Source organism: Pelobates fuscus, chromosome 3 (assembly GCF_036172605.1).
Source record: "Pelobates fuscus isolate aPelFus1 chromosome 3, aPelFus1.pri, whole genome shotgun sequence".
NCBI classification, from domain to species: Eukaryota; Metazoa; Chordata; class Amphibia; order Anura; family Pelobatidae; genus Pelobates; species Pelobates fuscus.
Window position 1 is genome coordinate 234,086,210 of NC_086319.1, and position 20,628 is coordinate 234,106,837.

At 44.3% G+C, this 20,628-nt stretch overlaps 1 protein-coding gene across 1 annotated transcript in view; it reads left to right on the forward strand.

Annotated features, from left to right (window-relative positions):
- Positions 1 to 1,649: 1,649 nt before the first annotated feature.
- Positions 1,650 to 20,628, forward strand: part of FRMD4A (FERM domain containing 4A) — a 419,083-nt gene continuing 400,104 nt past the window's right edge. Inside the window, exon 1 of the mRNA XM_063448212.1 lies at positions 1,650 to 1,924. Within this exon, the coding sequence (XP_063304282.1) occupies positions 1,892 to 1,924 (33 nt within the window). The 5' untranslated portion in view covers positions 1,650 to 1,891. The remainder of the gene's footprint in view (positions 1,925 to 20,628) is intronic.

Below are 20,628 nucleotides of genomic sequence, written 5' to 3' on the forward strand. Positions count from 1 at the left end.
TAAATAAAAATACAGCCCTGCATTCTTTAAATAGTAAATCCCCAACTGAAAAAGCTTCATGGGAGTTGTATGACAGTTGAGGATCTACGTTTTGGCCGCCCTTGCACCAAGGCCCTCTTTCTATTAGTTCTGTTGCTGGTTCAGCAGTTAACAGAAGAGAACAAAGTAGGTCATTCCTATAAACTGCACAAGAGTAAGCGAAATATGTTTGATAACATGGTGGCTTGTTTGACAATACTCAGATGTCACTTTAGCCATTTTGAATGTAAGCTTGCAGAGTTCTCAAAGACTTGGCTTGTTGTGCTCATTAATCGATATGTGCACTATGCATAAATAAATACATTTCCCATTCTAAAGAGGATATACAAAATATTAAGATACTTTGGCGGGGATTTATTTAAGTGTTGCTGATATAATTCCACATAATTTGTGACCATTTTTAAAATCAATTTTTGAATCAAAATGTATGATTTTTTTTCCAACAGAAAACTGGCGAAATTATTTCCGCCACTGTAAATTTGTCAGTCTACGGAAATGGGAGTTTCTGCAAACTGGCAGAATTTACTGCATATAAAATAATGTTTTTTTTAGATCACTTTAAAGGAACACTCCATTATCCATTTTTTAATAAACACTATTTAGTAGATATAATCCAATGAAAACATGCATGCTTTATTTATTTTATTGGGGGCATTTCTAAAAACAGCTTGCAAAAGCTGCAGATCTCTTGTCTGCAGCCTCTACAAGCCCAAACTTTCCCCAGCAAGGACTAAAATACTCCAATCAGTGATAAGCCACAAGCGTACGTGCACAAGGCTTTAGATTGCTTTCCGATGAGCTGTAGTACACAAATTAAGTAGTAGAGAAGGCACAGCACACCCGCCATTAGCTCTGTAGGGTATATGGAAGCGGAAGAAAACCTCTCTGACTGTCTGACAGCCAGTGAGGCGTTTCTGCTTCAATTATAAAAGTGTCAAAATGTCAAGGCTCAGGACACATAAAGCACTAAAGCAGGTTGGATGTGTGTGGAGTGTTCCTTTAATAAATACCATCAAAATAATGGTCACTTTTCAGGACCCTTTAATGAATATTCTTCAAAGTTACTGTTACTTTTATTAACCCTTTCTATACCTACAATATGTGTAGACATAATACTGTGAATTGATTTTTAAGAAATACCAACCAACCAGTACCATGTTTTCTACTTGTGCTTATATTGTGGTTTAATGCATGTTATTACATGGTGCCATTTGTCATTATCTTGAACCAAGACAACTAAGTTACCATTGTATATATTAGCTCTTGTCTACAGAACTATTACAACACCCACATACACTCAGATGTTCTTTTGGAACATATTGCTAAATATTGGGAGATGCTCTTCTGGTTTCCATAGTAATTGCTCCTCTGTTTAGCAGTTGTTTTTACCTTTATAATCTGCGCCTGTTTTACCTTTATAAATCTGCCCAACACTGATTTGTATGAAGGTAAAAACAGGAGTATTGTGCTGGTCCCTTTCAGAGTGAATGAATCCAAGCCTCCCCCATAGAGGAGGGGCGAGCTCCCATTCAGTGCCTGCACAGGACAATGAGCACACCTCTCCCCCTGTCCTCCGTGTGGTCGGGGCTCACGGAGTCCGATCCCAGTCTCTGGGCTGTGTGCATTACGTAAGAGCGGGGGGGGATCGAGTGTCAGTGCCTGACTGTGTATAGGCAGAGCTGCAGCCTGACAAGGAGGGGGAGCACACTCTGTGTGAGCACAGGGCAGCAGCTGGGACCCAACTTGGGCAGGTTCACTGACTGGCTGCATCCTCTGTGCACCTGGGATGATTGAATAAGGGGCAAAACAGTCACTACTGGGGGAATAGGATTGGTATGAGGATCAAGTCAAAATGGAAGGACTACTATCTCCCATGAGAGCCAAGGTAAGCAGATTTATTGAACACCAGTCCACTGTGTGGGAATGGATGGGTTTTTTAGGATTGGGAAATGAGTTGGAGGTAGCCATGTGTCCTGAGCAGATGCCAAGTAGACACTGTTAGTAAGGGGCATTTAATACTCATAGGGGCTGGTAGAGAATGATGGTGTGCTCTGTACATGTATCTAGTGGGTGGCAGGTGTATGTAGTGGGGTGTAGGGGCAATAAATGGATACCTGAGCTGGAGACTGTGACAAATGCACAGGTCATAGATATAGAAGGATATAATTATATATATATATTTTTATTCTCACACATATATGTAACAATAAACACACTGATATAAGCTTATATACTTGGGTATTGCAAGGTGCATATAGTGTAGCTGTTCATTTTATCAGTTGCTATCCATGTTCACACGGATTTTCCTGTATTTGCATTAAAAAAAAACAATCATATGGGTCTCTTATGGTTTTAAATGTGTGCTTAGGCTTATATGCATTATACAAATGTGTTTTAGGGGCTGTGCAAATGAAACTAAATCCATATCCTGACTATATTCTCAAATGCAGCATCCCTGGGAAGGTTTGGGTTGTTGGGTGTTTCAGAAGTGTAGCTGTTCCAGAACTTTGAAGAATAATCCTAGCCACATATTTGGATTTCGTTCATGCGAATGGTGTTGTGTAGACATACTGGACTGCATTGATATATACATACCTTGCATAATGGGGATCACTAAAACAGCATACATTGGTAATCTACCAATTGCTATTTACATATGGTTATCTAGGGAAGCTTGCTAGCTCTAAACTCTAAACAGAGTCCACAATACAATGCTGCTTAATTATGGTTTCTCTCTTATGAGTCTGCAGACTGATTTCCTATATTAACAGCTATACTGTGCATTGTGTGCAATGTATGTGTGATTGTGTAATTGGTGTAATCTTTAATGTTAGATCCATCCATGCAGGGTTAATATATAGCTTTGCTGTCAAGTATAAGGGACTGCGAAAGGTTAAAGGTCAAAATAGGAAATGCCTTAGGGTAAAAAGGTTTGAGATACAGATTTTTGATAGCATTTTGTCTGTAATCTGCTTTATTCTACTGATTGCTAGGTAACTCACAGTTTATGCTGTATGTATGTACTGTGGCTATGGTGTGGAAAGGCTTGGTTACAAAGTATCTTTACATGCTTTGGTCAAATTGTGGGTAACCTTTTTTAGCAATACATTGGGGTAGTCTCAAACAGATAAAAGACTACCAATTTTATTATTATTATTATTATTATTATTATTATTTAACAAGTTTAGCTGCATGTAATAAATTAATGTCACAGCTGTGACAATTCTCAGTTTGTTCTTTAGTGACAGATAAAGGATTTTGTTCAATTCAGCTGTGATAACATCCGATTTCCACAGATCTATCGTCTAATGAGGTAGTAGATACATACAATTAAATACCCAGGAAATAACATTGTCATCAATCCATTGTTTAACATACACTATTTCTGGGGACTGTTGGTAAATTCTGTTGCGACGACCAGTTACATTCATACTGTTCCGTAATTAACTCTCCGAGTGCCATCGTTCCACAGTACCCAAATGGTTTGTATAATAGCAAGCTCATTAATAAGTAACTCACTCCTCAAGTACACAGGCAGGACACTGTTTAGATGGTTTTGTTTCTCCTTAAGCAGTGGTGATTAAATCATTAACTTGGTCAGGAATATAAATCTACCTGTGCCAATGCGCCCTCTGTCAAAATGGGTAACTATGTCATACTGTACTCGTTGGCAATAGGAAATAAATTAAAACAGAGGTTGTTTTGCTGTTTAGTCTTACAACAGCATACACAATGGCACAGTGGCATGCACAGAATGTATATAATACACCAGCTGCACTATTTAAACCATACTGGTTTTGTCAACGTCTATTGTTTTTTTTTTTCACTACTTAATAAACTGCATGGTTTATGTCTCACTGTTTAAAACAGTAAATATTTGGCCAAAATACAGTGCTTCTATGGTGTACCTGTTTGTTTATATGTACAGAGAAATTCGGCTCAAGCATATTCTTTATTCTTTATACTTTAATCTTTCCTTTATGAAATTGAAATCAATTTTATCTTTAAAATGCTGAAATAACTAGAAAGCAGACGTACCTAAAAAAAAAAAAAAAAAGCTGATCTCTCTTATCTTTCCTTTTTAAAATTGAAATCAATTTTATCTTTGAAATGCTGAAATAACTAGAAAGCAGATGTACCTTTCAAAAAATAAGCTTCCTTCTCTCTTTACCAGCTGAATCCTATATGTTTTAAGCAGGTGGGAAACTGGTGATCTGATCTTTGACAGCCTTATATTACTTCTGACATGCTTACGTCAAACTAATGTTAATTCAGTCTGAATAATATGGTCTCTATCAATTAATGCAGAACGTTTATCAAAACACACACACATACACCTTGGTCTCCATGCAAAGAAACAAAATGATCTGCCTGTTCTTCTGTCTACCATTTACATCATGCAGCATTACTATATAATATCCAGAGTTACTCTATATGTGATATCCTTAATTATGTATGTAAAATATATCACAAAGCAGGGGAAGGTTTGCATCTTTTGGTCTAGGACGCACGTACATACAAATGGCCTTTTATTTTTGGTTTATCATTTTTTTTACATAAAACAATTATATTTTTGTTTAGCAAGTTCTACACTCATAGTGCACAGAACTAACAGGTATCATGGTGGATGGCCCTATTCATGATGTACACGCAAAAAGTTGGCTTGACAAATGAAAGAGTCACATGGTGTGACATTATATTTCAGTGTTGCCGTCATCACTTTGACCTGTGCATCATGACGGAGTATTGACAGAGCTCTGTGCCCTGGATTCGATTGCCACCAATCAATCTTATGTGATGAGTGTCTCGAGCACTTTCCCATTTCACCCTGCAGTCACCTGCAAACACCTCGATTGACACCATACATACACATCATTGTCTAGCAGCACAGATCCTGGAGTCTGCTGAACACTGAGATCCTGGGCCACCAGGCCAAGCACTAGCCTGTTACTTTATATGACACCCACATAGTGGGCAGCCATCTTACTTAATTATGTATGTAAAATATATCACAAATCCCAGCTAAGGAAAGTAGTGCCATTTTTTTTAGGTATAGAGCTGTGTAAAAGAAAATGTTTATAAGGAACACTCCATAGGAATTTTTTTTATATATATTATTATCATTTATATTGCACCAACATGTATCACAGCATTTTACAATTAGGGGGTCTTAGAGGTAAAGAAGGCCCTGCTCAAAACCAATTAGCATATATACACCCCTCAACAAGCCATGTACGGTATGTAACATTACTTGCATTTATTTTGAAAGTATGAATTTACTAGTTTCTGTAGCTACTGTGACCCTTCCCCTTCCTGTCTGTCCTGGACATTGTCCAAATGCAAATTGCGCGTGTGAAAGTGGTCAATCATACACTTCTCAATGACCTGTATTACCTTCCGTTTAAATGTTTTGGTAGGTAAGTGCTGAGGTGTGCGTGTGCATGATGACGAATGAGTTGAGTTTTGGGCTGCTCAGCTCGTTGATGACTTTCCCTCACTTCCACTTTAAAGTCTAGTTTAAAGCAAGCAAGTAAGCCTTCCCAGAGGTCTGACTGGCTTTTTGGGTTTCCATATATTCAAATATACTATTGTTCTCAGTTCTGCAATCATTATTGCTTCATTTGTTTGAATGCACTTCATAATATTGATTTCTACCATAGAGAATTATACTTTATATTGGTTAAATGGCAAAACAGTAGCTTCCCAACCTGTTTTTAGAGAGTAACTCATACTCCGTCTCAGGAAAGGATGCTGCGATATATGATATCAATAATAATTACTTCATTCCATTTCATATACTTAACCCAACTAAAAATCACTCTGCTTACCGCATTTCTATTTTGGGATTTGCATAACTGCTGCATAAATATGCATTAACCTAACTGCATGCACTAAAATAGTGTACGAATATCGTCTAGCACGTAATCCAGCAGAGCTCACTTAAACATTCTATTACTGTCATTTTTTTCTGTTTCATCTTCAAGCTGGCACTGACAAATGTACCCACTAAAAAGATTTGCTTCACTTGTTTGTTCGGCGTTATATTTTTTTTATTTCTATTTATTTTTTAATGTAACTGCATATGTGTATAGTTATTAATGCAAGTGACAACGGAGATGGATTTTCCTGACATACTAATGCAATCTGCGCCTGTCACCATACTTACTGTAAACTATCATGGGATGACTAATTATCTCTTCTCGCTACACGCCACTTCTTTTTCTCAGACACTCTCTTGCTCCCTCTCTCTCTTTTTCTCTAACTTCTCTTCTCTTTACGTCCACAAGATTCGTCACTTTCTGCACTGCTTATTACTGCCTATTGCTCCTCTTTTACACACTCATATATTTTGTCCCTTTCTATTGCTTTATTTCTCCCTCCTCGAACTGCCTATTATCCCCCCAAAAAACATTGTCCCTCTTTTAGTACTATCAGGAGGGGAGGGTCACATCTTTTGGTCTAGGATGCAAGTACAAACAAACGGCCTCTTATTTTTTTTGTACATAAAACAATTGGATTTGTATTCTATATTTATTGTAAACAGAACTATCAGATATCATGATGTATGGCCCTACTCATGATATACACACAAAATGTTGGTTTTACAGATGAAAGAGGCACAAGGTGTGGCATATTTCAGTGTTACCGTCATCACTATGACCTGTGTATCATGATAAATGCAGACTCTGTGCCCTGGATTCGATTGTCATCATTTATAACTAACATATATGATGAGTGTCTCGAGCACCTACTCATTTCACCCTACAGTCACCTGTAAACACCTCCATTGACACCATACATACACATCATTGTCGAGCAGCCTGGTCAGCAGAGATCCTAGTGAGAAATATCCCGGTAGGCCAATCCAGGCCTAGAGAGCATTGAAATCCTGGGCCCCGGTCACCACGCCAAGCAGAAGCAAATTGCCTGAACAATTCCTGCCTGCTGCTACCTGACTCCTGCTGTGTTAGACCAATAGCTTTTTTATCACTTGATTTGTTTATTCTAACATCTTGTGTGTTAAGAAGACTATATGTGTGTGTGTGTGTGTGCGCTGTGCTTCTATATCAGTATGCAATGGCAAGTAACTGTCAAGGAATTGCTAGTAGAAAAGGACTTTACATTTTAAGATATATATATTGTAACTACATGCTTTTGTAGCTAACTGTGCTCATATTTCAGTGAAATCCCAGTTGTGCTACCAATAGAATTCTGGGATGCCAAAGTAATGACAACAATTTAAAAGTTCCTCAAACCAAACTGTGTCAAGGTGTAGAATCCACCTAAGGGTATATTATAACCAGCAAGCACACATTTTTCCTTGCTTGATAGAAATGATTGATTTGATTGCTTTCTGCTAGCGTATTTTCAATTTTCCACTATTCTCCAAGCAAGAAAGGTGAAAATAAGCCTGAACGTGGAAGTATTCCCCAGTATGAAATGAATCATTGCTAAACAGTTCACCATTTCAAAGGAATTTTCTCTTAAACATTGAGAGACCTTGCTAGATATTTTACACACTGTCAAAGATCAGATTCTTATTGCAAAAAACAACAAAAAAATGATTTTGGAATCCGATTGTAAGGAGAATGTGGAAGGTCTTGCATAGTCATATTGTCCACACGCTAAAACAGTAATATCATATTAGTATGAATATAATAGTGTTGCTTTGTAATTTCTCTCTGTGAGTGTAGTTTTATTGGGAACTGTATTCCCCAGTCTTTGTTAATCTTACATATCCCGTGATGGCTGAGATAAGGGATGATCCTGTCCAAGGAATAGAACAGTGAGATGTGACAGTATGATAATGGCAACACTTATTATTTTGCTTTTCTTCACATGAATACCCAGTGATCACCCTTTGGCAAAGTGTCCTTTTAAATGCATTGCTGACTCCCTTGCAGTTCAGATGACAGTTTGTAGATTTTGTTTTAAATTTGTTTTGCTTTGCCCAGGAGTGCCATGTGTCATTGAAGCACTTACATATTCATAAAAGGAGCTGAGATTTTGATGTCCTTAGCTGGCCCCCAGATGTCACAAGTATCCCCTGTGGTTTGATTCATCTCAGAATGGATCTGTTGGTAACCAATAGCCTGCTAGTAGTGATGGGAGTGGGTTTCCTAGTTTGCTTTAATGTGATGAGGAATATTCGTGGCGGCCAGATGCATTGATGAACAATGAAGTAATTGTATTAGATGAGTTGTATTAGATGCAGTACAATCTCAGCAATCACCCATGACAGCATTTTTATGTTCAGAGAATCCTCTTGCGTAGATCCCCATCTGCCCAATGTCTACCAAGGCTCACAGTCAGGGCTGGCACATCCTATAGGGTGCTTCTTAAAGGCTGGCACCGGCAGCAGCTTTACTGCTGGCTTGGGCTGCCCCCCTCTATGTGGGACAAATTCTGTACTGCGTGCCGGAGGTCATGGCACCTGGCGCTAGGGAGCAAACTAGTGCCCAGTGCCATTAACCTCAGCACGCAAAGAGAACTGAGAGTCCCCCCCCCATACCTCATATCCAGGCAGCACACGGGCGCATCGCACGATCGCTCCCGCGAGTCCCGTCCCTTCCCCTGTACTAGGGGTCAAGTGGGCAGGAGGATTGCGGGGGCAGAGCTAAGAGTGCGTGAAGGCAGCCAGGCCTAGACTAAGACCCACGGAGAGCTAACATTAAATTAAGGTAAGTGGGGGACTTCATGGTGTGTGTGTGTGTGTCTGTCTGGATCAGTGTGTGTCTGCTTGGGTCACTGTGTGTGTGTCTGTTTGGGAGTGTGTGTATCTGCTTGGGTCTGTGTTTGTGTGTCTGGATCAGTATGTGTGTCTGCTTGAGTCTGGATCAATGTGTGTGTGTCTGGATCAGTGTGCGTGTCTGCTTGGGTCTCTGTGTATTCGTGTCTGCTTGGGTCTTTGTGTGTGCGTGTCTGCATGGGTCAGTGTGTGTGTATGCTTGGGCCAGTGTGTGTATGGGTGTATGTCAGTCTACATAAGTCAGTGTATGTCTGCTTGAGTCTGTGTGTCACTCTGCGTTGGTCAGTGAATCTATGTGTGCATTGGTCACTGATTATGATTGTGTGGACTATTGAGTATAAGTGAGTGAATGAGTGTGAGTCTGTGTGTGTGTTTATATGTAAACATGGCATTGTAGCGAAGGTGTCTCTAGTGGCTGTCACTGTGACAGCTACTAGAGTCTTGTTTAACCCTTCAAGGTAAGGTAATGTTTTATCTTGTGGGGTTAAACCTACAGGACCACTGTGGAGCGAATGGGGCGGCAACTTTTTTTTTGCCTATGGGGGCAAAAATCCTTGCACCGGCCCTGCTCACAGTGTAGAAAAGTGTCTATAGGGTATAACATCCTAATCTTTATGAGCTGCAGAGTTCTAATGACAACTTAAAATTCACTACATTTTCTAGGGCAGCACTCCACCAAGATGTTACTAAATGGTCCTGCGTGTTTTGACTCCATTGACTGCTGAGTTTTATAGTACCTGTGTTATAACCATTTTTGATCTGCCTTATTCTTTAGAGATGTGAAGGAGGGACTAATGTAGCCCCTAGCACAGAACCAGGCATGGAAACCTAACATGATTCACACAACAAATGTAGTAAAGTGTAGTATTAAGTGGATAGATAGACACACAGACATATGTCCATTCTGATGCTAATTATGAAATGTTATGTTTTTAAATGACTTTACTAGCCCAAATATACACATAATATATATATATATATTATATTAGAGGCCATTTCATGCTGTCTACTTCCATGTAAACATTTTTTTATCTGATAGAGTACTCCGTGGAGTATTCTCTTCAAGCTATTAATTCTGCTTGCTTTCACGTGTTTCCTCGGTAGCTGGGTTTCCTTTTGTTTGTTTGATACAATACAAGTGGGTCCCATGATGCTTGTAATACGTGAGTCTCAGGTTTCAGTTTCCTATGATAGATGGGAGGCAGAACATAATAGCAATGCGTCACTGATGACATTTTATGCAATTTCTGTTGTCGTGAGGGTCCTTTTCTATAAAATACACGAAAAGAAATCAGTGCGCACACAAAGTACAGTTATACATCGTTCAAGGTTGTTTTATAACCATATAACTATACTGTGCTACACGTATTACTTTGTGAAAGTACCCTAAAATAGCTAGGAGCTTACTTCATTTTAACAAAGGATTCAAGTATGTGAATCGGTGTTACTTGCACTGGATCTGTTATAGAAACCTATGTTTTTAAAGACCATATCTTGTAAGCCAAAAACCATATTTAGTATGTGTAAGACTTAACATATTAGTGTATACTTATGTCACATTATGGAATTTATGTATGTTTTCATCACTCTACTGTACAAAAAAATTTCCCTCCAAAATGAGGCAGAGGATCTATACATGTGCAGTGGAGGCCAATGGGTCCTATAAGGAGGTATGGACGCTCTCAAATGGCAAATTGTCTAGAGCACTTTGAGTTCAATGTGGTGAAAAGTGCTTTATAAGTTGTTGTTGTTGTTATTATTATTATTATTATTATTATTATATCTATGGAAATCTGGTAGAGTTTATGATAACTCTGTTGCCCCAAAGGGACAAATGTAGCCTTAGAGGGAGTGAAGACATGGAGTCCAGTCTTGGAGAGGTTGAGTTTGAGGAATTGTGAAGTTATCCAGTCAGAGACAGAGGACAAGCAGTCAGTAACATGACCTAGCAGATGGGGAGAGGTATATTTGGTACCATCAGCATTCTAGGTGATATTCAAAGACAGCGGATGATATCAGGTCACCAAGAGAAGTGGTGTAAATTAAGTCAAAACAGAGGTCCCAGTACACTGTCTGGAGGAACTCCAAGTGAGAAAGGCACAGGAGGGGAGCACGCACCAAAGAAGGAGACACTGAAGAAGTGGTTAGAGAGGTAGGATTAGAAGCTGATAGAGCGGTGCCACCGAGACCAATGTTGGGAAGGGTTAAGAGGAGAAATGGGTGGTCATCAGTGTCGAGTCAACATATCTACAACTTTCTAGTGTAGAGCACAAAGTACTTCTCCCTAATGCAACCCTTCATTCGATGTATCACAAAGAGTTATACCATTTCACAGGAATAGAACAGGATGGTCATTATTTTCCAGTGATGTGTAGTGCCTCCATAGAACTTAGATACTTGTACGAGGTGCAGCTCCTTTTCAAAGTACTTTGAGCTGTGGCATGTTTATGGAAACATTATTTTTTACCTCTCTGAAAAAAACTAAATACAATTTTTTATAAAAACAAAACAAAATATAGGTGTATTATTGTGTTTAATAATGGAAGCTGGTGTTACAATTTAATTGTCTGACAACTACTCATTTCTTCACATCAAAGTTTATGTGCAAGTTATATCTGATGCTTGAGTTAGTGTTAATGGAAAGTAGATGCACTGACTTTCGGTCCCTTTCTTATTGTGCGTGTTGAACTTTACTACCTCCACTCTGAATTGTCAATATGAATTATAAGGTATGCTTTATGTGAGCCAGTGCAGTGTTTGCGTTTGGTGAGAACGATTGTCAGAAATGATGGGAATCTGCTCGAAGCCATGTGAGTAAATTCCATGTGCAGGATCTGATAATATTTTTGTCCTTTAGGCATAATATGAACCTCCATTTCTAGGAAGCTATAAAGCAGTTCAGGGTTCTCAAAACTAACTGTGCTAGTTTCATGCCGAGCCATCATTTTTCAGCATTTTATTTATAGCATTATGCAGAACTACATAACAAAAGCTTGAAGAGTGACAATAATGAATATTCAGTTAACTGAGCCGAGGGAGAGAGTTGCCAAACTAGTGTTATCGTCTTTAAAAATAAAACATTTCAACCCATGACACAGGTTATGTTTTAGAAGTGGAAGTCAATCAAACAGAATATTGAATACACATATAGAGTCCCGATTTCACAAATCTGAGACAAACTTGCACTTTTTGTGTATTTAAAGAGGAACAGTCTCCTCTTTAAATGTGGTTGTGCTAAATACATTTTTTTTAATTCTCTGTTGTTTTTTCTTCTTCTTGGTTTAACCCCTTAAGGACCAAACTTCTGGAATAAAAGGGAATCATGACATGTCACACATGTCATGTGTCCTTAAGGGGTCAAGAGAGTTAACGCGTGCAGTATTATATGCATGGTGCATGCATGCACGTGTAGAGCACTGATGCAGAATATGCCAACTGCACATGAGCATTGGCAGAGTCGTCCTGGGGCAGAAGAGTTGACGCAACATGGAGGACTAGAGGAACTTAATATGTATTTTTTTTTCTTTTTACTTTTATGGCAATTGCGCTTACTGAGGTGAAGAAACACTTATCTGTCACTTATCTCGAAGTGTATACAACATAGGGGAATATCTGCTAAACCAACAAAAAAACAAAACAACATAGTGTATAACTGTGTGGATAATGTGCCAGGCAGTGCAATCCAAATTGGCCACTCACAATTTCAATGGAGAAAGAATATCTTGTATGAAGTTCCCCTCAAAGGGTTTAGTCTTCTGGATGTTTTCAGATCACCATGCGTTGGCTGAAGATCACTTATCTCAAAGTGACTGTTCCCCTTTAATAAAAAAAAACACAGATCTTTTCCATTTAAAAGCATAGTTGTTGAAACTGAATTGTTGTGAACCACCCAGCCAATATTAGTTGTGTGTAATTAACATGGAAACCAATGGCATGACTATCGACATTTAGCTCTTTAAACCCAGATTGGCATCTGTTTTGCCTTGATAAACCTAAATGAGTTATAGATTGTTCCACAGATATTGGGAATTCAGAGAAGCCTACGAAATATGCACTGTACTTATAAATTACAATGACTAGTTAGAGTTCTAATTTTCCCCAATAACGTGCTAGATATTGTACTTATCTCAAATAATACAATTCTAGTTGCATTCGTTTACTTCTTACATTTTGTTTTCGGTTATAAATTAATGTTTAATGACCCAACCTCAGGAAGTAGAACAAGTTCCCACCCATTACTCATATTAAATGAGCTGACCTTTTGATTCATCATTTGATTCATCATTCTGAAGCTATTGCTTCTTGGACAATCTAGTCTTCATTATCATGTGCCTGCAGTCCTTTTTATCTCAGACCTTGCCGATACAGAGAAAGGGTGTTGTAAAGAAAAATAAAGATGTGTAACAGCTTGGTATGACACTGGAAACCTCTTCTAGATACTTCAAATTGAAATGTGACTTTTTTAATCACCATGGAAACCATTCAAACTTGAATACTGAACTATTTGGCACCCAGAGTACACAAGAAGTGAAAGATCTGAAAGAGTGATAAAAATTTGACTTCAACTAAGCAAAAAAAGAATAGCATGCTTGACATGTGCACAGACGTTATTCGGCATGTGCAAAATTATAAATAAAACGCAGACACCGCTTCTTCTGTTGGAGTACAACGTCCACAGCTTTATTAATTATAAAATTATTTAAATTAACAATTTAGGGTCATTGTCAACAGTAATAACTCCGTTCCTCTCGATCCCAAATACCCCCGACAATGACCCTACCAAAACAATACAAACATAACAATTGATACATAACGAATAATACCTGGCCTACCAAAGAGGCCCCCAACATTTGTTTACCTGCAGGGGTGTACCCAGACACCCCTACACCCCTAGGTTCGTCGCCACCTCCGGGCTAGAACCTACCAAACACTTTAACTTCCGTCCTACTCCAGCCTAGAACTTGGCATAACACATTCATAACCCCCAAATAGCCAGTTTACCCAAGCCCTATTTCCCGCCGCTGTGACCAAACGGGAACTACCCCAAGACATAACATAAAGGGAGGGTGGGAGGGACAATTCACAGGTAAGGGCAGCTCAGATTAAGATGGCCTCAACCTAAAATGGCCGCTATTTAAACTAACCCTCTCCTCCCCACACTAGCTAGGCCCACCCCTTGAACTCCAGTTCACCTGCCAACTTTCTGGCCCTGTCAAGGCCCACTCCCCCCCTGCGTTGTTCCGTGGGCTACATGACATGTGCACAGACGTTATTCGGCATGTGCAAAATTATAAATAAAACGCAGACACCGCTTCTTCTGTTGGAGTACAACGTCCACAGCTTTATTAATTATAAAATTATTTAAATTAACAATTTAGGGTCATTGTCAACAGTAATAACTCCGTTCCTCTCGATCCCAAATACCCCCGACAATGACCCTACCAAAACAATACAAACATAACAATTGATACATAACGAATAATACCTGGCCTACCAAAGAGGCCCCCAACATTTGTTTACCTGCAGGGGTGTACCCAGACACCCCTACACCCCTAGGTTCGTCGCCACCTCCGGGCTAGAACCTACCAAACACTTTAACTTCCGTCCTACTCCAGCCTAGAACTTGGCATAACACATTCATAACCCCCAAATAGCCAGTTTACCCAAGCCCTATTTCCGCCACAGCACATGACTTGACCCCTTAAGCTCATGTGCGACCCCCACCACACATAAATAGGGCCTGCGCGATCCCCTCCTGCAAGCCTAAGTTGAATAAGTCGCAACCTACATCAGAAAGGTGCACACCGTCCGACCTAAAGTAACCAGGTAACATCTCCTCCAGTTCCCTGTGCCGTACCACTACGCCCCCCACTCTCCGAACAAAACTAGCCATGATCTTATTGATCTTACCCCTGGATCGTGCTACCGCGGCCGTGTCCCTGGCGTGTCTCCACCTGCACCGAGGCACCATCTCCGACCACACCACTGTCACGCCAGGGACCAGGTCCCGCAGCCGATCCACATCTCGCTTCATTTGCCTTACCAAGCCGCGCAGCGGCACCAGACCCAGGTCATTACCCCCGCCGTGGATCACCACCACGTCTGGCAATGCCCGACCCGTCACCTTGCGAAAAAGTTCCCCACTGACGCTCCTCCAGTCGAAGCCCCGATACCCAAACCAGTATATCTCCACTTGCTCCAAAGGAAAGCCCAGCTGTAACCCATTCTTTCGAACTGCAGCTCTCTTCTGAGCCCAATAGACGTAAGAATGACCAATTATCCATGCCGTCCAACCTAGGAGAGACAAAAACAACAGTAAGTATCACCCCAGCAGCCCAGCTGCACCCCCATATTGTTATGTTCACACCAACCTGTCTGGGCGTACATACGATCGAAACCGCATCGATTCCCAACGACCGATACGCTTGATCCGCTCGTTCCCCAAACCCAACCGTGCGGCTTCCGTGGCCGCCCCAATGCGGAAGGAGTGCGTTCCGAATTGTAAGGGGTCTAACCCCATCCCCTTTAGCCCCAACCGAAAAATCTTAGTAAATTGGAAGCGCGACAGCGCTGAACCGTCCGCATGCACTAAAAAGCAACCCTTGACTTCCGGCCTTAACTCCAGGAACCTGGCCCCGCAGGCCACAGGGCACACACCCGATCCCGGCAACGCACCCAGTGTAACCGCACAACCTTTCCCAAAGACATCCGTCTTGGAACGGGCCAACCGTATCCTCACCCTGTCCGAACACACCGCTACGTCCTCCAATCTCAGTCCCCCATTACCCGCCTTGCTTGCACTGACCAATTCCCCAATCCTAAAGGCCCCGAAAAAGGCCCATACAAACGCCGTTGAAAACAGAGCCACCTCGTGCCCCGAAAAACATATGTCCGGTAACCGCTCCACCAAACCTTGTAAAACCTGAAATGAAACCGGCCTCCTCTCATCCCGAACCTTCTTACCTTTCCGAAAGCCCCGCACCGCTTGTCTTACCAGGAAATGTTTGGTCACATCCACCCAACCATTGAATTTAAAGAGAAACGCCAGGGCCGCGAGGTGCCTATCCACCATGGAGGGGGAGGAACGCTCAGCAAACAAACGGCACAGAATCCACAACAATACATCCAACCGGCTAGATGCGGAGACATCCGAGCCTAACAGAAGCACCGTCTCATCCCAAACCCGCCAAACCTTAACGTAAGAAGACCATGTGCCCGGGGCCAGCGAATGTTTTATGTACTCCCCAAGCAGGATGTCGCGAGCTGCCACATCTCCTCCGGGCAAGCGTGTCCCGATTCCTGCGCCTCCGGTGCCGCCTCCCGAAAACGATCCCACTGAAAACGAGACAACGCGTCAGCCACAACGTTTTCCAAACCCGGAATATGCTTAGCCCTGAACACAATGTTAAATGACATGCATAACAACACCAACTGTCTTAGCAATCGAACAACCGGCAACGAGGACGCGGACAAGCCATTAATGGCCTGCACCACTGCCATATTATCCGAATAAAATACTACTTTCTTGTTAGCAAGGTCCCCACCCCACAGCGTCACCGCCACCACCACTGGAAAGAACTCCAGGAATGCCAGGTTCCTAATCAGCGGGCTCGACCTCCAAGCCACCGGCCACTCCTCCGCGCACCACCGACCCGCGAAAAAGGCCCCAAACCCTACGCTACCCGAAGCGTCCGTGAACAGTCTCACATCCTCCGAGGACCCCACCGGAACCCGGAAAAACACCCGACCATTGAAATCCCGCAAAAAACGCGCCCACACCTTTAAGTCAGCCCTCATCTCAGCTGAAACTCTCACGTAGTGCGACGGCCGCTTCACCCCGCTCGTTGCGTGAGCCAGCAGCCGGCAAAAAACTCTCCCCATGGGAATCACCCGACAAGCGAAGTTAAGGCTCCCTATCAACGACTGCAAACCCCTCAACGTCACCTTCCTCGCCTTTGCCACCGCATCCACCGATTCCCGCAGGGCGTGCAGTTTGTCAAGCGGCAACCTGCACTCCCCGCGCACCGAGTCAATTTCCAGCCCTAGGAAACTGAGGCACGTTACCGGTCCCACCGTTTTATCTGCCGCCAACGGCACCCCAAACTTATGTGCTACCCACTGGAACACTTTCAGTATCTGCCCACAACGCCCCGACCCCGCCGGGCCGACACACAAGAAGTCGTCTAGGTAGTGTACCACCGCACCCCCGGCCGACTCCTTCCGGACCACCCACTCCAGGAACGTGCTGAACTTTTCAAAGTATGCGCAAGATATAGCGCAACCCATAGGCAAACAGAGATCCACAAAAAACTCCCCGTCGAAGTAGCAACCAAGTAAATGATGACAATCCGGGTGAATGGGAAGCAATCTAAACGCCGCCTCCACATCCACCTTAGCCATCAATGCCCCGCGCCCCGCCCTCCGCACCAACTCGACAGCATTGTCAAATGATGTATAGGAGACAGAGCACAAGGTCGCGTCGATATCATCATTCACCGACGCCCCAGCCGGGTACGATAAGTGATGTATCAAACGGAACTTGCCCACTTCCTTCTTAGGGACCACCCCTAGCGGGGACACCCTCAAACCCGGCATGGGCGAAGCCGCAAACGGGCCTGCCATCCTCCCTAAACTCACCTCCTTCTGCAACTTCTCCCTAACCACCCCCGGATGAGCCAGCACCGATTTGAGGTTCCCGCAAAGCACACCCGGACCCCTGTCCTGGAACGGAATCACAAAACCGTTCGTGAACCCGTCCCACAAAAATCTGGCTACTTCCCGATTAGCGTATTGCCTTAGCCACGGCAACATCGCGTCTGCCTTCACCGGAGATGCCCCCCGCCGCAGCAACAGGGGGTGCCGCGCCAGTGCCCCCCCCTCCAGTGCCAGCTTTTCCTTTCTTGAAGCATCTGGAGAGGCCATGATTGCCGCCACAGCCGGAGCACTCATGTTTGAATCTACAGGACGCTCCCCACTTGCACTGCCCCTCGTTGAAGAGCCAGCACAACCCCTTCTTCTGTCCCGCCGACGCGCCACCACTAGGGCCCGCGCCGGCTGTCCCGAGAAAGGGGGCACTCTTTTGGGCCATCATCAACCTCATCCACAAAGGCAGGTCCATCTGGTCCCACCGCATGGCCGGATTCGCCGCTAGGCGCTGCCTAAACTGCTCATCATACCTCCACCAAGCGAGTCCCCCGTAAGTCCTGTATGCATCCCCAATGCCGTCCAGATAGCAAAAAAGCTGTGAGCACCGTTCCGGGTTCTTTTCCCCGATCACGCTCGCCAGTATACAGAAGGCACGCAGCCAGTTACCGAATGTCTTAGGTATTTTTCGATACTTACGCCGTTTCTCCTCTTCCTCCTTTTTTGCGTCCTTCTTGTCTTCCTCCTTTAAATCTAAAAACTCCTCTAAGGGAAGAAGCGAAAATATTTCGACAAATTCCCCTTTTCCTATCCTCTCCTTAACTTCAGCCTTCAAATGACAGCCTAACGGTCCTGCGAAGGACACGTGTACATTCTGTCTAGCTGCCTCCGAAATATCGCCGCGGTCTTCCCGAGCACCCGCACAGTCGACCTTCCCAGCATCCGCATCCGCGGCGCCCCCTCTCGCGCCCCCCGCCGTTGTCGCCACGGGACCCCCTCCCACACCCAAGTCGCTATCCGCTGCCCACACCTTCCCGAAGTGCCCAGGGGACCCAGCCTCCCCCGACCAGGACCCCAAAAGTGATTGTAAGCGTCCTAACAAACTCCCAGAATGAGGTGTAGATGTCAACTCACCACCCACTCCCCGGACCTCGGATGGCCGCGGGGGTACCGTCCTTTCGGCCGCCTCGACTGGCTCCGAAGCGTCCAGGGGACGCCGTTTCCTGCCCGCCCTGCTGCGATCCAATCTTGTAGGCGACACACTTCGTGACCTGTAATGAGAAGGTGACCTGGGTAGTCTGTCCATATTGAGCCTCACCCGTCCGTCACATCTGTCTCCTGTCCTGTCACGACCAGACCCCGTCCCCCGCTTGGCCTGGGACCCACGGTCGCTCCTAGTCTCACTCCGCCTGGACACAACACTGTCTTTCGACCCTGACTCGCTGCGCCGGTACCTCCTCCATCCGTCCCTAGTGGTGGACCTCCTCCTCCTATCCCTACTCCTCGAATTACTCCTGTCCTTGGACCTGCCTGGCTCCGAAGATCGTCCTGAACTGCCATATCCATCCCTCCCGCTGCTTGGTGTGGCTCTATCTGCCCTCTTCGTGGGTCTCGCCCTGCGCCGTTGAACCTGGGAGCGACCTGAGAAGGCCTCCCGCGCATCACACCCCCGGGGGTCCCCGTCTGCATGGCCCCTCCTCTGGCTTCGACTATCCCGCCTCGCACTGTCCTTCCCGGTCACCATCTCCCTTACTCCCCTTCCAACACTCCGCTCCTGGCTGTAGTCCCTCTGCACCTCTGACCTGCCGCTGGGCTGTGGCACACTCCCTCTCCTCTGGCTCCCCTCCTCCCCGGAATCCACTGCTGAGGACCTAACCCCTGACAGGGCTGACTTGCTTGTCGAGCTGCCCGCCTGGACCCCACCACCTCCATGTGAGCCCGCTGTCATGGTCCTCCCCGATCCCCTGACACCCCCCTGCCCCTCAGTGTTGCCCCCAGGGGGCGACTCACCGGGACGCTGGGACACCAGCACTGCTCCTCCTCCGATCCTCTGCTCAGCCTCCTTGCCCTGGGCACCAGCAACATCCAGGGGTGTCCTTTCTTCCGCCCTCCGGCAGAGGGCGCTCTGGGCTAGAGGCCCCTTCCCGGCCTTCCGTCGCACCTGACCGGCAACGTGACGACCATGCAGCACCGGCCGCCGCTCCGAGCCTACCCGGCTTCCAGACCCACCAGCCACCTCACGCTCCCTGACCGCAGGGCTCTTCTTCCTCCGCGCCGCCGGCACCGCACCCGGACTGAGCCGCTGGGGCGGTCTCGCCCGCCTGACAGGCCTCTTCTCCGCCGCACCGACGGGGGGAGCAGACGTGCTCGGAACCCCCAGCTGCTCCTGTAACCATCCGAAGCCTCTCTCCTGCACCAACGATCGTACTCCTGCCATGATTTCTTCGGCGGACGCCATGACCTGCAGTAAAGACAAAGAAGAAGAGCTACTCTGACCTGTAACAATTCACAGGTAAGGGCAGCTCAGATTAAGATGGCCTCAACCTAAAATGGCCGCTATTTAAACTAACCCTCTCCTCCCCACACTAGCTAGGCCCACCCCTTGAACTCCAGTTCACCTGCCAACTTTCTGGCCCTGTCAAGGCCCACTCCCCCCCTGCGTTGTTCCGTGGGCTACATTACATAAAATGTTTCTATTTTGTAAGAAATATTAGTATAAGGATAAGAACTGGTTTTAATGCTTGCAACTGTTGGCAACCAATATTTATCATTACGAATCATAATTAGAAATTGGGTATAGCTGATAGAGGTACACTATATAACAGCAAATTAATAAGGGACTGTCATTCCTTTAATTGTAGTATAACCTAATTGCAAATTAAAAGTTAGCGATTGGTTGTGCTGGAATGGGGTAATTAATGATAGGTACATCCCAGTGACACAACACAGACCACAAGTGATAAGGTAAGAAGACCAGGTACACATGCTAACTGAGCTCGCATGGCAACTCAAATGGCTATACATTTTGCACAGAACTGAAAAAGGGGACTATTCAGGGGACTTGGAAACTCTGATATTTCAGAATAGGGACATTTTATTGGAGACCGATACAAATATACACAGTTAAGAACTCTATGGGTCAAATATACTCAAACTGAGCAGCAAACACATTTTACCCATATTGGTCTGACATTATA